The sequence below is a fragment of the Crocuta crocuta genome, unplaced genomic scaffold (assembly GCF_008692635.1).
Source record: "Crocuta crocuta isolate KB4526 unplaced genomic scaffold, BGI_CrCroc_1.0 scaffold246, whole genome shotgun sequence".
NCBI lineage: Eukaryota > Metazoa > Chordata > Mammalia > Carnivora > Hyaenidae > Crocuta > Crocuta crocuta.
The window spans coordinates 4,332,989-4,347,557 of record NW_027531902.1 but is presented as its reverse complement, the minus strand read 5'-3'; the positions used below and the strand labels follow the sequence as shown (position 1 = coordinate 4,347,557).

The 14,569-nt window shown below is 46.9% G+C and overlaps 1 protein-coding gene across 2 annotated transcripts in view; it reads left to right on the top strand.

The window, feature by feature from the left end:
- DRC1 (dynein regulatory complex subunit 1) overlaps positions 1 to 14,569 on the top strand; it is a 38,481-nt gene that overhangs the window by 17,387 nt on the left and 6,525 nt on the right. For both annotated transcript variants that reach the window (XM_077774096.1, XM_077774095.1), the window contains exons 8-11: positions 7,911 to 8,050; positions 11,110 to 11,244; positions 11,532 to 11,764; positions 13,512 to 13,624. In XM_077774096.1, coding sequence (XP_077630222.1) covers positions 7,911 to 8,050; positions 11,110 to 11,244; positions 11,532 to 11,764; positions 13,512 to 13,624 — 621 coding nt within the window. The remainder of the gene's footprint in view (positions 1 to 7,910; positions 8,051 to 11,109; positions 11,245 to 11,531; positions 11,765 to 13,511; positions 13,625 to 14,569) is intronic.

The window sequence follows — 14,569 nt, the reverse complement described above, 5'->3', positions numbered from 1 at the left end:
CCAACTCTGTCTGGCTCAGTAACCAATAATGTCCCCAATATTCCAAACAGCCCCTGGCTGATAGGTGGACCTTGCAGTAGGGCAGATTTTGACTTGCCATCAGAAAGAACTTTCTAGGGGCACGTGGCTGGCTCAGTCAGTTAACCTTCCGACTTTGGCTCAGGTCATGATCTAACAGTCTGTGGGTTTGATCCCTGCATAGGGCTCTGTGTTGACAGCTCCAGAGCCTGGAGCCTGCTTCCGATTCTGTGTCTCCCTCTCTCTCTGCCCCTCCCCCACTCTGAGCTCTGTCTCTCTCTCTCAAAAATAAATAAACATTAAAAGAAACATTTAAAACAGAAAGAATTTCTAATAAAACTATTGAATATAGAAAGGGTCATCCCACAAAACAAGGAGTCTTTTCTCTCATAAAATATTTAAAGGCCGCATGACTGTGTCTGTTTTCAAGGCTGAGGAAGGATTCTTGCAGTTGGAAGTGAAGAGCCAAAAATTAAGTCCTCCATTAAGAGAAACCTCGGGCTGCACGTAGCCCCAGTCCCAGTCCCAGAAAAAGCCTCAGACTGTTCAAGGCTAAAGCCATCCTCAGACCGCCCTCAGTTCAGCTAATCAAAAAGTAAAAAGAAACATTCCTATGGTCTGAGTCAAGGCTGGGAACTGCAGATACAAACTAGCCAATTTCTCACTGCTTGCCTGAACCCCATGTGGGCCCTTTGAACTCACCTCATAATTGGTCATTTTCAAAGGATTCTCAAAAGTCATGATTGGGTCCCACCAAAAGTAATGAACACCCCACAGATACTGAATGGTCAAAGCTGTAATTGTAATTGGTGCTTATGTGATGATGCTACATGTACTGTAACACCCCCATCCCTTACTCCTTAAAAGCCCTGTTCGCTATTGTTCTTCGCTTCACCTTGCTGCCACGACACCGGTAGGCTGGTGAGCCCCTGCTCGAGTCTGTAATAAAGACCCTTTTGTACTGCATCGGTGCCGGCTCCTTGGAGGTCTCTGGGACTCGCGATTCGGGCACAACAGAAGGAGGTTACATTTTCTGGTTTCTGAAGTTCTTTCTAAGCCTAGGATTCTGTGCTTTAAAGTTAGTTAAAAAAAAAAAGCTCACTCTAATTACATTTAGGTGTGATGTAATTACCTCCTAATATTTAAGCACGGTCTATTCAGTGGAATTTCTATCTTGAAAAACGTGTTAGACTAAAGCTTTTGCACATGGCCTTTGGTAGAATTTCCGGTCTTACTACTCTTGTGGCTTTATCTAGCAGGATTGAATCAACACCCCACCGGACTATAAATATTCCTACCAACCTTGCAAATTTTCCTGGGTCTTTCTCATTATCAACGTCATGGACGTGATTCAATGACAAAGAACAGGGAGGTCCATGAGAGCAGTGCTGTCAGTGTGGGCCGTGTGCATTACCCGTGTATAATAATGGCCATCGTTCAGCTTTCTTAAGTTATTTTGGCTCTACGATAATTTATGTGACAAGACTACGTGTCCCTGACTGCAAACAGGGAAATAATAGAAACTCTCATGTTCTTTTATTTGTCGTTTTGTCTTTCCTTTTGTGTTAAGAGCATGTAACACAAGATCTACTGTCTTAGCAAATTTTTAAATGTACAATAACAGCATTGCTACTCATAGACCTTTTGCTGAACCATTAGAGATCCCCAGAACTCATTAATCTCATCCCATAACTGGAACTTTGTGCCCTTTGACCAGTGTCTCTGTGTCCCCTCGCCCAGGCCCTGGCAGCCCCTGGTAGCAAAAATTCTACTCTATGCTTCTATGAGTCTGACTGTTTTAGATCCCACATACAAGTGAGACCATGCAGTATTTGTCTTTCTGTGTCTGGCTTATTCATTTAACGTAGCATAATGCCCTCACATCCATCCATGTTATTGCACGTGGCAGAATTTCCTTCTTTTTTCAGGCTGAATAATAGTTCATTGTATGCACGTGCCACATTTTCTTTTCCTGTTAGTCCATCGATACACATTGGGGTTGTCTCTATATCTTGGCTATTGTGAGTAATGCTGCAATGAGCACAGGAGTGCAGATACCTCTTCAAGATCCAGATTTCAATTCCTTTGGATCTATAGCCAGAAGGGGGATTGCTGGATCAAATGGTAGTTTATCTTTGTTAGATCTCTTGAGAAACTTGCATATTGTTTCCATAGGGGCCGCACCAGTTTACAATCCCACCGACAGTGCCTGGGGTTTGCTCCTCCGTATACTTGGTAGCACTTGTTGTTGTTGACAGTAGCTATACTAAGAGGCATGAGTTGATGTATCAGTGTAGTTTTGATTTGCATTTCCCTGACGAGTGGTGATGTGGAGCACCTTTCCATAAACCTATCGGTCATTTGTATGTCCTTTTTGGAGAAATGTCTATTCAAGTCCTTTGCCTATTTTCTTTTTTTTTTAAGTTTATTTATTTATTTTGAGAGAGCGTGTGTGTGTGTGTGTGTGTGTTTGCACACAAGCAGGGGATGGAGAGGGAGGGAGGAGGTGAGAGAGAGACATTGAGAGATTGAGAGACAGAGAGAGAGAGAAGGAATCCCAAGCAGGCTCTGCGGTGTCAGAACTCACGAACTGTGAGATCATGATCTGAGCCGAAATCAGGAGTTGGACATTCACCCGACTGAGTCCCTCCTTTGTCTATTTTCTAATTTCTTAATTTGTTATTATTATTATTTTTTGCTATTGAATTGTAGGAGTGCAACGTCAAGTTCTTAATCTAATCTTCAAATGCTTAAACAAAGCCAAACAGTTCTGGAAAGGGGGGAGACTTTGGGGGTAGAGAGTGATGTAAGACTGGGGAGACGAGGGACAAAGAGGCAGAGAGTCTGGGGCACCGGATCTTCTGGTTTACCCTGTCTGGTTGGACTATGTGTGGAACGTGGGTGTGCAGGAGGCAAGCAGGTATTGATCTTCACATGGGAAAGTGTGTGCAATTCCTGTGCACAACAGTTCTTTCCTGCATTAAAATGGAAACTGTACCCCCTTAGCCTTTAGCCAGGAACAGATAGTCAAATCAGGGATTACCGCATTGCAATGTGTGGGATATTTTAGTGGATCAAATTTTATCCTGGTGCCTCTTAAGTATACTTTCACTAGGCAGGAACGTCAGATAACATGGATTTTTGTCAAGAAGATACCATAGGCAGCTCAACATGAAATTTGAGATTTGCTCTTCTTAAGTCATTTGTAGCATCGTGTCCGTTCTAAAATACAGAAGTAAAAGTTTGCAAACCACAAAAATACGAAGGATCCAACACACATCGATTTGATTTGATGGGTAAAGTACAAGAAATAAAGCTGAGAATGTGTACTTCCCAAGTGCTTCCTGCCAGCGAGGTCACATTACTAATGAACAAAGAGAAGCCTGTAAACACGATGCCCTCCAGAAGGATTTTAGCACACTGGCCCACCACCCCAAAATAAGACTACTAGAAACACTCAGTTCTTGAGGTAGGAAGCAAATGTTTTCATTTTAGATCCTACACGTGCTTTTAATGTTGAAAAATGCTTTAGTTCAACTTCAGGGACTGTTACATTTAATACCAGAATATGAATCGCAAAAAATCAGACGCAAGATACATATTTAACAAACATTGTGAGCTTACGTTGTGCAAAACACAAAGTTTAGCAGGATACAGTTCCTGAGAGTGGAGATGGAGAGGCCCAGTTAGATCTGAGGCCAGCCCACGGGGCCAGGGGAAAGGCTGTTTTAAATTTCCATTCTGCTTGGGGTGATGATGGCAGCTGGCTTTCTGGAGCATGTGGGCAGGAGACTGCATGGAAAGCAACCACGGAGAAGCTTGTACTGGTGCAGGAAAAACAGGGGAAGACGTGATCAACACCTACAGTGCCCATAGCGTTGAAGGACTTTTGTGGCAGTTTAGATCGTAATCTTTATAAATTATTCACAAAGACCAAACACGATGGTTCGCCATTAGTCTTGAAAACATAAAGCGACACTTGGCAAAAATATCTTTGGATAATTGAAGAAGAAGCACGGACAGTTAACACAATCAATTACAATTTTAAAAATAGAAAACTATCTTCGAAGCATGACAACCCAGGACAGCCTTATGTGGAGACTGAAACCTGACATAATTAACAATAGAGTCACCAGTATCAAAATTATCTTGAGCAGAAGGTGTTGAAAACAAGGAATGGGTGATGTCATTTATGTAACCACCTGCTGTAGATGCTGTGCTGTGAGACTATAAGACTATTAGTTCTGAAAGTTCATTGCCAGCATTGCCGATCACTCCCATGTGGCATCATGACTGTGGGGCCGGCAGAGGTCTGGACCCGAGCTGGGGGGACAGAGTGGCTGATCTGCAAGCCAGTAGAGATGATAAGCTCACAGTGCCTGTTGCCTTGCTGTCCTAGGCACTCATCTCCTAGGGACAGAGCATAGTGAAGAGCAGGCGTTGATGTGTTCCACGAGAGAAAAGAAAATCAGCTAATAAATATTTAACCACAAGCTCAAGCAAAGAAATGCAAATTAAAACAGTCAGGTGATGGGATTTCTTTGTTGTTTTGCCTGTAAAATCAGAGCAGAGGTGAGTTCTTTCAGGTCACAGAGGAAAAGGCATGGCCGGATCACTTTTAGTTCCAAGTTTTGAACCTGAACTGTGCTCAGCTACGCGAGGTACTGGTGGCAGTTTTATAAAGCTAACAAAGAAAGCGAGCCAGTGATTTTTTTTTTCTCTTCCCACGTGTATCATGTAGCAAAACTACAGCGACCATTTTCTTGGTATTATCTAATTATCTGCCTTCAAGAGTAAAATTTACGTGAACGTTCACGTGATAAGGCTTGCATCTGTAACTCTCCTGCTCTCACTTTTTTATAAATATAAAAACCATTCTATGGCCAAATAATTTTGGGACGTGTGTGTTTGTGATAAAGGCTTATTGCAAAGCTACAAGCAAAAGGAGGTCCCTGGATGCCATGAGCGCAAACACCAGGGCACTCTGGTGTCTCAGGGCTCCTGACGTGTCAGTCAAGACTGAACAGCCATTCATTGTCATTCCAGGTCAGAACGGCTTTGCCACTGTTCAGTCCTTCCCAGGGTATCTGCACCCAATAGGAAGCTTTTCTGTTGGACTTTGTGCTGAGCCAGCTCATAGGCCAGTGGCCTTGCCGGTGTTCAGGGCTGATCACGTTTGAAGCAATGGCGCTGGCTACACTCGGAGCCCGGGGGCATAGATCCTTGCGAGTTTTCTGGAAGAGGCGCCGAGAGTCCCTGTCTCTTGAAGACGCAGAGGACCATCCCTAGAAGGGCACAGGGCCGAGAGATCCAGCCCGGGACCACCCAGGACAATCGGATAAATGCATTTGAAATGAGGCAGTTTCTGTACTGTCAGTGTCATAGTCCCTTCAGGAAATTGTTCACGTCAAAAATTTTGAACTTAAAGTTTCATCACGCTTAGGAAGAGTCCAGGGCCCGCTCCTGCCCGCTCCTGCCCCGCCCAGCGGCCTACCCGAGGGCTGAGGGCCTGTGCTCGAGCCTCACGGCCGCCCCGCACCGTGCGCAGTACCCACGGGGTGGGCAGAAGCAGGTACCTGCACACACGGCCATTGGGAGGACAGACTGGAGACCCTCTTTGGAACGTAATTTGTTAAGAGCCTTTGACCTAGTAATTCTACTTCTGCGAATCTACCTTAAGAAAATAAACAAAATACCCACAAAGTTTTAAATAGAATCGTTCCCAGCATTATTTTTATAACACCGGGAATTATTAAAACAACCTAAATGTACAACGGTACGGAAATGGTAAAATAGTACGGTATATGATAAACTTGGGAAGTATTTAGTATGTGATACATTGTCATAATACAGAACAATATGCACCATTAAAATAACATTGATAAAACTACATGGAAAATTCTTGTTATAATATTAAGGGAGAAACGTAGAATATAAAACTGTAGGTTTGATCTCAGCTCTATAAAGAACGCTGGAAAGAAACATGTGATATGTTAACAGAAGATGCCTCTTTGAGATGGAATTTGGGTAAAATTTTTCTTCCCCTTCTATGTCCTCTCCTTCCTTCTCCTTTCCTGTACTTTCCACATTTTCTACAATGAGCAAGTATTACTTTCACAGTAGGGAAAACTTTTTATACAGAAAAGCATACAGTTCAGAAACAGTAAATAAAAAGTCGTCTGAGCCAGTATGGAAATTGAGAGGTACAGTTCGTTATAATCCCAGTGACCTGTGTGTTCACTGGCCACTGTGCTAGATATTGCAGCCTTCTATTCTGAAAAGACATCCCAACACCGGCTGCATGATGGAGATTTAGAGCTCCCTGGGGCAGGTAAATATTCGGATACTCTGGCTTAATTCTCTGGTTTACAACAGGGATCAGTGTTTACAATCAAGGATCAGTACATTTGTTTGCTGCATCACCTCCTGCTGCATCACCCTCCTTGCGGATGACCCAGGGGTGCAGGAGGAGCTGCCTGGAATCACTCCTATGGGTTTTTAAAAATGTTACGTATTTATTTAGCGAGGGAGAGAGTGCAAGCAGGGAAGGAGCAAAAAGAGAGAGGGAGAGAGAGAATCTCAAGCAGGCTCCACGCTCAGCACGGAGCCTGACCTGGGGCTCCATCTCACAACTGTGAGGTCATGACCTGAGCCAAAATCAAAGAGTCCGATGCTGAACTGACTGAGTCACCCGGGCGCTCCAGTCACTTCCCATGTTGATCCCTTGGCTCGGTAGCCCTGTGGCGGGAGATGAGGGAGGAGGAGGCTTGAGAGAGCACCACATGTCCCATGTCCCAGCTTTGTCAAGATCAGATTACACTTCATCGCACCCTCTGTTCTTCTGCGTTTCTGCTCCGGAGAGGCAGGCGCGAGCTTGCCAGTATTTGCCCTGCCTCTAGCCTTGCCCTGCTCTCGGCAGTTTTTGCTTGTTTTTGTTTGTTTGTTTTTGTTTTTTTAACCAACAGTCGAAGTGACCTTTCCATCCTCCCCGGACTGGTCACTCTACTTTCCTGCTTGAGAACTTCAGTGGCCCTCCGTGGTTCTCAGGACAAAACTTTAAAGTCCTTGCTTGATACGACCCTGCTGCTCTGTCAGCCTCTTTTCTGACCATTCCCAGCCTCGTACCTCACACCCTAACCTGCTCGTGATTTCCCCAAAGCACCTCCGTCCCCTTGCCTCTCTGGAGACATGTCCCCTCGAGTGTCCACCTGAGAAACGCCTACTCATTTTCCGGGTCCCGGTTAGACACGCTTGTGCCAACCATTCGGGGATGGCCTTCGGGGCCACGGAGAGTCCCATGCCGCCCTGCGCCCACCTCCCTCTTACTTCCTGTCACCGCTGCTTGCTGATGTCCCCTAGATAAGGCACGACTATGCCTTTTCCACCAGCGTTTTCTCAGCAGCATCTGGACAAGTGTCGACCTTTATCAGGCACTCAAATATTTGCTGAATGAATGAATACAGCTAAGGGAAATCCAGAAAGAAGGGATGGTTGTGTTTAGCCGCCTTTAAAAGGAACACTGTTTGCTGAACACGAACACTGCCAGTTGGAGGTCAGAGTGGGGCTGTTGCAAGCTTCTGTGGCAGTATTCCCTTGTATGGTGCTTTTAGTGGGTGGCGTGTATCTCCAGAGGTCTGGTGCAGCAGGGGAGGGGCCCGCTGTGAAGGCTCTGTCATCTCAGGCTTTCAGGACATCGGCTTGGGCTTGCAGTCGAATGATGTATTTTTTTTCTTTCTGGCCTTTCCTCTACTGACAGATTTCCTAAGAATTCAGGTAGATGCTCTTGTGCCTATCTTTCCTCTGACGTGGCTCCAGAATAAAGTATCAGGGACCCTCGGGCACAGCAGATGATACCAAGGCCAGTCGGTATTGTTATTTTCTTTAACCTTTAGATTCTTGAGCAGCAGCTCCAGCAGATGAAAGCAACTTACCAGCTAAACCAAGAGAAGTTGGAGTACAACTTCCAAGTGCTGAAGAAGAGAGATGAAGAGAGCACGGTGATTAAGTCCCAACAGAAAAGGAAGATCAATCGGTGAGCGAGCATGAAGATCATCGACCCTTCCATGCTGAGGACGGAGATGGGGATGAAACCTTCCCTTCCGGAGGAGTGGAAGCTGTTACAGATTTAGCTAATTCTTAATTAAGAGAGATTTTTGTTTTTTGTGTTTTTTTTTTTGAAAAGATAATATTTCAACTGCTCCCCGACCCCCCCTAGAAAGAATGTACAGCAAAAAGTCCGTCTCTGATCCTCCACTTTGTGTGGTCCCTCTTTCCCACCTCCTTGTTTCTTCCAGAATTTCTTTGACCACATACAAGCAAACACGGATAAATCTTCTCACCGGCCCCCTCTGTTTGTAAACCAAATGATAGCCTTCTATACACACGGTTTTGTGTCTTGATGATGTTTCCGTACCAGTTCATAGAGAGCTCTCACATTATTTCTTAGGTTGCCTAACCTCCACTTGCACATACTGTGATTTAATGACCCTGTGGCTGGACGTCTAGATTGCTTCTAATCCTTTGCTGTTGCAAGTAATACCGACATAGGTCCTCATGTGGTGTCTCACGTTGCATATGCACAGAGCTATCCGTAGACTACCTTCTCAACTTGTTATTACAGAAGTGGTACGTGTGCATCTTAGAGAATTAGGAAATAACCTAAGTGAAAGTAAGATGAAAGCATAAAACAGTATATTCCTACCACCAGGGATTAAGTGTATAGTGTGTATCTCTCTGGATCTCTCCTCTCTCTCTCTCTTTCTCTCTCTCTCCGTCTCTCCATCCATCTATGATGGCCACTAATCTGTAGAGTCAGTGAGAAAAAGTTCTCTGGGATGGCTTCCTGAAGTAGTGAAACAGTGAAGGGGAGAGGGATGTGAATTGGTAAAAAGGAGTTAAGCCTCTGGAGTAGATGGTGCCAGAGGCAGGAATGAAGGTCTGAAGGCAAGGAAGTAGGAGTCAGAAAGTTCCATGTTTGGTGAAAGAGCCTGCATCGTGGGAGAGGGGAGGTTGGTGGGTCGGGAGGTGGGCGGAGGTACGTGAGGCAGACCTTGGTTTGGAGCCGAAGGGCAGAAGGATGAGTGGCATCATCCTCGCCATCCCTTCCCTGGTTCTGCCCTCTGATTTGGAGCCTGGCGTTTCCCTCATCAGCAGACCTTGCTGCTCGGGTGTGCGTGCTAACGCTTTCTCTTCTTGCTGTCCCCGCCGTGTTCCTCTGGCCACCGGGCCCTCCCCACCACCTCCAACACTCACAATTTGACCTCTGACCCAGAACTGGACAGCCTCCCCCTGTAGGTTACCAACAATGTCCTTCTGGCCAAACGCTGTGGCCCTTCTTGAGGGCCCTTTTTCGCCTTTTGGCTTTTATGACTAAAATAGCTGCTCTTCTGTCTCAGTGGATTCCTAATTGGTTTCCTTTGGTGGTTCTGTTTTTTCTTGCCTGATAAGATATTCCAGAAAGCATCCTGCCCCTTTTGCTGTATCACTGTATCCCCTCCACCCTCTATACCAGTCTCGCGGCTTTGAGTAGGACTTCTTTCCTGATGATTCCAGCTTCACCTCCCCGCTCCCCACCCCGCCTCCTCACTTCATCGGGACTGCCAAGAACCAGTTCGGCTCCGAGAGTTGCTGTCAAGGCCAGTGGACGTGTTTTGAAACCAAGCTTGCCTACCTTCCTGGTTTTCCCATCCTCCACCCCTGTCCCCTCCATCCCTGGCTTCCAGCCAGTCACTAAGGACGTGACGTGATGTTTTGTTGAGTTTCTTCAGCCCCGTGGCCATCCGTTCCTGTCCGTCCCCTGTCTTGCCCAGACGTGCAGTGTGCACCTGGAGTTGTGTTTTGGTTTTATGAGCTTCTGTGTTTAGATGACACATAGAAACTCCTTTACCAGGTGACATTGGGAAAAAGACTTTGGGATGGCTACTTAAAGACATTTTTTTTTTTACACCTATACGTGGTTCGTCTCCTAGAATGCTGTAGTTAAGAAAATGAACCGGATACTGCTTTTTATCAGAGTCCAAGTTAAGTTGCTTTTGCATTTTATTGAGGATGAAAACACAAAGGATGGATGTTTGTATGTTTAGGGAGCTTATGATTATTTCAGAATGATGCTTAAGAGGGAAAACTTTATTTTTAGGATTTTTAAACTGAAAGCACATAGGCCTTCAGACTCCCTATTCCAGTGTAAACGGGACGCTGATGTAAGATACCTCATCACTGGTCTAAAGTCTGAAGAATGGCCTTGGGTCTAAAAGTCGTGCCTGCCATGCGTATTTCATAGTTTCCGCACACAGAACTCCCAGAACAGTGAGATGTGGAGACGCCTGGACTCGTAGTGCCCTTTACCAGGCATCACTGTGTCTCACTGTGCTGGAACCTTCTGTCACTGAGGCCAGGGTAAGTTCCCTGCCTCCTCACCCCTTGGCTCCCCTGGCATCCTTTGTAAGCCACCCCCGCAACGCTTTCACTCTACCGTGATGAGTGTTTGTCTTCCTCTCTGGCTGGGCAGATTGTGCCCTCAGTCCAGACGTATCCTTGTATTCATCTTTCGATTCAAACATATCTTGGTACACGAGAGATCTCTCAAGTGAATGAATGAATGAGTTATTGGACTTGTGAGCCAGGTCAGCTTTTTGAGGATGGAGGACGCATATATCATAGACTTATGGTGCGAGGTTTTAATTTTTCCCTTTCTAGTTTCCTTGTTTTAGAAGTGAAATGAACATCCAAACCATGGCAGTGGAATCATTGAGATATGCTAGTTAAATAATGTGAGGCTGGCCCTGGATGCGAACACACTCCCAGATGGCGTGTTGAGGATTCAGTCACACTCCCAAGCAGGAGACTGCCCCTCAGTGGGTCTGGGCTTCTGGACTGTTCTAAACGAGTTTAGTTCTGGACAGTCCCCTTACCTCCTGCTGCCTGCCTCTCCTCGATCGCCAACAGGGCAGCTGGGTTTTGGAACCAATGGGAGGGGTTTTGGCCCTTGCACAAATCTGGCCCTGGGTTCTGCAGAACTGCGGGAGGTAGCTGAGAGGAAGGTACAACACGGCTTCTGCCCAGCTACTGATGAGCCTGTCTCCGTCCTCCTAGCCTGCATGATGTACTTAACAATCTGAGAGCAAAATACACCAAGCAGATCAGGCAGTTTCAGGAGGAGAACCAGTCACTAACCTCGGACTACAAACGCCTTGTGACGCAGTTCAAGGAGCTACAGAAAGCCATGAGGTACCTGAGGGACCTGGGTCCCACGGCGCATGCCCTAGAACAGAGGTGGGCCCAGGCACGAAGGGTCTTAGTGGGCTGTCTTCCCTGCCCACTTGACACCCTGCTGCTTGACACCCGCCCCTTCTTGAGCCTTGTGGGGATGGCCTCCAGGCTATCACAGGTGAGGCTGGCACCCCAGGCCCGGGATGTACCCCAGCTCTGCCTCAGTTCTTGCCCTAATGCCAACTGAGGGCACCCTGGCCAGGCCCTGGGGTCCGTTGGTCATGCTGAGCCACTCTCCTTCACAGGCATTTTGCTCTTATTGATGACAAGCGGTTTCGAGAGATTTGGCTGATGAATGAAGAGGAGGCAAAGGATCTGATAAGCAGAGCCTTCGATGTGGACAGGATCATCCACACCCAACATCTGGGGCTCCCCTGGACGGCACCTGACTTCTGGTTCCTGGGGAACGTGGGACCTATATCTCAGCAGCAGCAGAGGTCTGCAACACAGATTTTAGAGGAAGTGCTGATGCAAACAGGTGACTAGGATGGAGCCCTAGAGTCCTAGAGCCGGGGTGGGGGTGGGGCTCTGAGACCATCGGGTCGACCCACTCATTTCACAGACAAGCAAACTGAAGTCCAGAGAAGGGGAAGGGGTCTCGTAGCCTGGAGGTTCAGAGTCTCTAATTTAACCCATGGCTTTACCCTCTTCCCTCTATTATAATCTGGTAGTTCTATCTAGAAGCTCGATCCGATTCAGGGTCAGTGTAGTTTTGCTAAGTATACTGTTGAGTATCTCCATTGGGATAAACTAACGTCAAGTTGTCTCTCTCTTTGTGAAAATGGCAACCATTGGTAGTCATTGTCTAAGAGCCATTAATTGCCTTAGGGCTTGCACAATGGTGATATTCTAAATTCTGTCATATGTCTTCATATATTAGCTGGAATACTTCTGAAAAGAGACTCTTCTCCTCATCAGCTATTTCTTACCCTGAGATACAGTTCATACAGGAAAAACAGAATAGATGCTTGTCCTTTCTTTGTTTAGTAGCTTTCCAAATAAATGGGTTGGGTTTCTAGCATCTTCCAAAAGTGGCCAATGACATTTTATAAAACAAGTATCATTATGAACATAGTGGATTTAAACAGATCTGATGTGTTTGGGTTTATCGCACTCATGGTCCTTACTGATGCTCAAAATGTCCCACCTCTGGCCAGTGGGGGTCTCTTCACGTTGGCTTCTGGGTCCTTCTGACACACCCAGGTGCCCCACAGATTGCCATCTCTTAAAGTCACTTAGAATAGTCTCTCTTTGGTTAGGTCACCATCTGAATACATATTTAGGTCTTTTTGTTTTGTTTTACTTTTGATAGTTAGGGATTGCTTTTTGCAATTTAATTTTGTTTTATAGTTATAAGAATATTTACATGTTTTCAAAGTTAAAGGTACAGAATGAGATATACTCAAAGAAGTGTAGTTTTATCCTCTCTATTCTATTTTATCCCTCTTCTAAGGTAGTTCTCTAAAAATGTATGTTTTCTCTTTCCATTGATTTTTAAAACAAATATGTATATATAAATTTGTTTTTATTTATGTACACTTAAACTTTTTTTAATGTTTATTTTTGAGAGAGAGAGACAGAGTGCGAGTGGGGGAGGGGTAGGAGAGAGGGAGACACAGAATCCAAAGCAGGCTCCGGGCTCTGAGCTGTCAGCACAGAGCCCGACATGGGGCTCAAGCCCACGAACTGTGAGATCACGACCCGAGCCAAAGTTGGATGCCTAACCAACTGAGCCACCCAGGTGCCCCCGTATGAAAACATTTTTAAATTTCTAATTTTAATTAAGAAAATATTGGCTCTTGCCATCAGCTGCCAGTTCTTGCTGATAAGTGAGGCCACCACTTGACCACCATTGCTTTGGCCACTTCGGATCTGCCGTGGGTTTAGGGGCCACATAGCAGATGTGCTAGATTTATCTCTAAAGTGAAAATAAATAGGTTCATCCTCTCCCTTCCACTCCCTGGTCATGGCCGGGTTTTGAACATGACGTTTCCAGGTGGATGGAACTTGGGAAGGTGAAGCATCATAGAATGGCAGAATTCTCCAGAGAGTCTCTTAGTCCAATCCCCAGCCTTCCTGGTTTTCCCACATACCAGGCTTTCGTTAGCTTTTTAAGAGGTATATTTTCTCAAGGAAAGGCATTCAGCTGTTTCTCAATGTCCACAAGTCCAAGCAGCTATCTTCTTTTTCTCTCCCACCCCATCTCCTCTCTGCCCTATCTGCAGAAGAGGAGGGGACAGAAGAGGCCACCTCAGAAGCAGAGTCCTACCTCGACCTGCCAAAGCAAATTTCCATGAAAACGACAAGGAAGATCCTGATGCTCCTGTGTGACGAGTCGGTGAGGCCGGCCACACGGGGCTGCACCAGGGGGACTCCTGGCCGGTGGCTTTGCTGACCTCCTGCTCTGGCTTCTCATGTGCTGCTTCTGACGGCCCTGGCCGGGCTGGACGTGGCCGGGAGGCAGGGGTGCACGGGCATTCGGGAGCACAGCTGGGGTCCCTTACCCGAGAGGCCATGCCTCAGAGCTGCCCCAGCTGGCAGACGGGTCCTCCCTTGGTGGGTCNAACTTTGTTCTAAATAAAAAAAAAAAAAAAAAAAAAAGTAGCTTGTTCTGCAAGAGAAGGGGTGCCAGCCTCCCCTCTGTGAACCCACCTGCCAAGTAGCGCAGCCACAAGTGGCGTGGCCTTTCTCTGGGACTCAGCTTGCGATGACCCTGGGTGGGTCAGGCTTTAGCTACCTGCTCTGTATGCTAGCAAACCTTCCAGATTTAATGTGAAGGGTGTGCCGGGGCTGGTTCAGCTGGGGTGGGGGTGTCACCAGATGTGACCAGTGCACATTTAGGTCCCGCAGTTCTGAGAGGAGCTGGCAGCCTCCCGTCCCCTTGGGACAGTTGTCTTTGGCCAAGAGCTGGCTCTTGCCCCTGAGGGGGCTCCTGCTGAAAGGGACGGCAGGCAGGGTCTCCTCTCTCTATTTGCAGGCCTGCTGCCAGCGGCCCCCCTCCCAGGAGCCCTCCCCGAGGCGTTCCCAGCTCAGAGTGGATGCCGGGCACCCAGTCTTCCCATCCACTCCCAATTCCATGCGCACCGTGTTGTGACAGGGTGTGTCCAGCAGCCTCCGTGCCCTCCCCTCCTCCGGCTCGGTGCCGCTGCCCCGTTCTATAGGTACCTGAGGGCTGGCATAGGAGTGCAGTGACACTGGATGGGTGGGAATCTGTGACTCGATCAGGTCTGGGCTGCTGTGGGGAACTCGGGTATTTGCCCAGTGGCTTGTGGGTGAGGTGAGG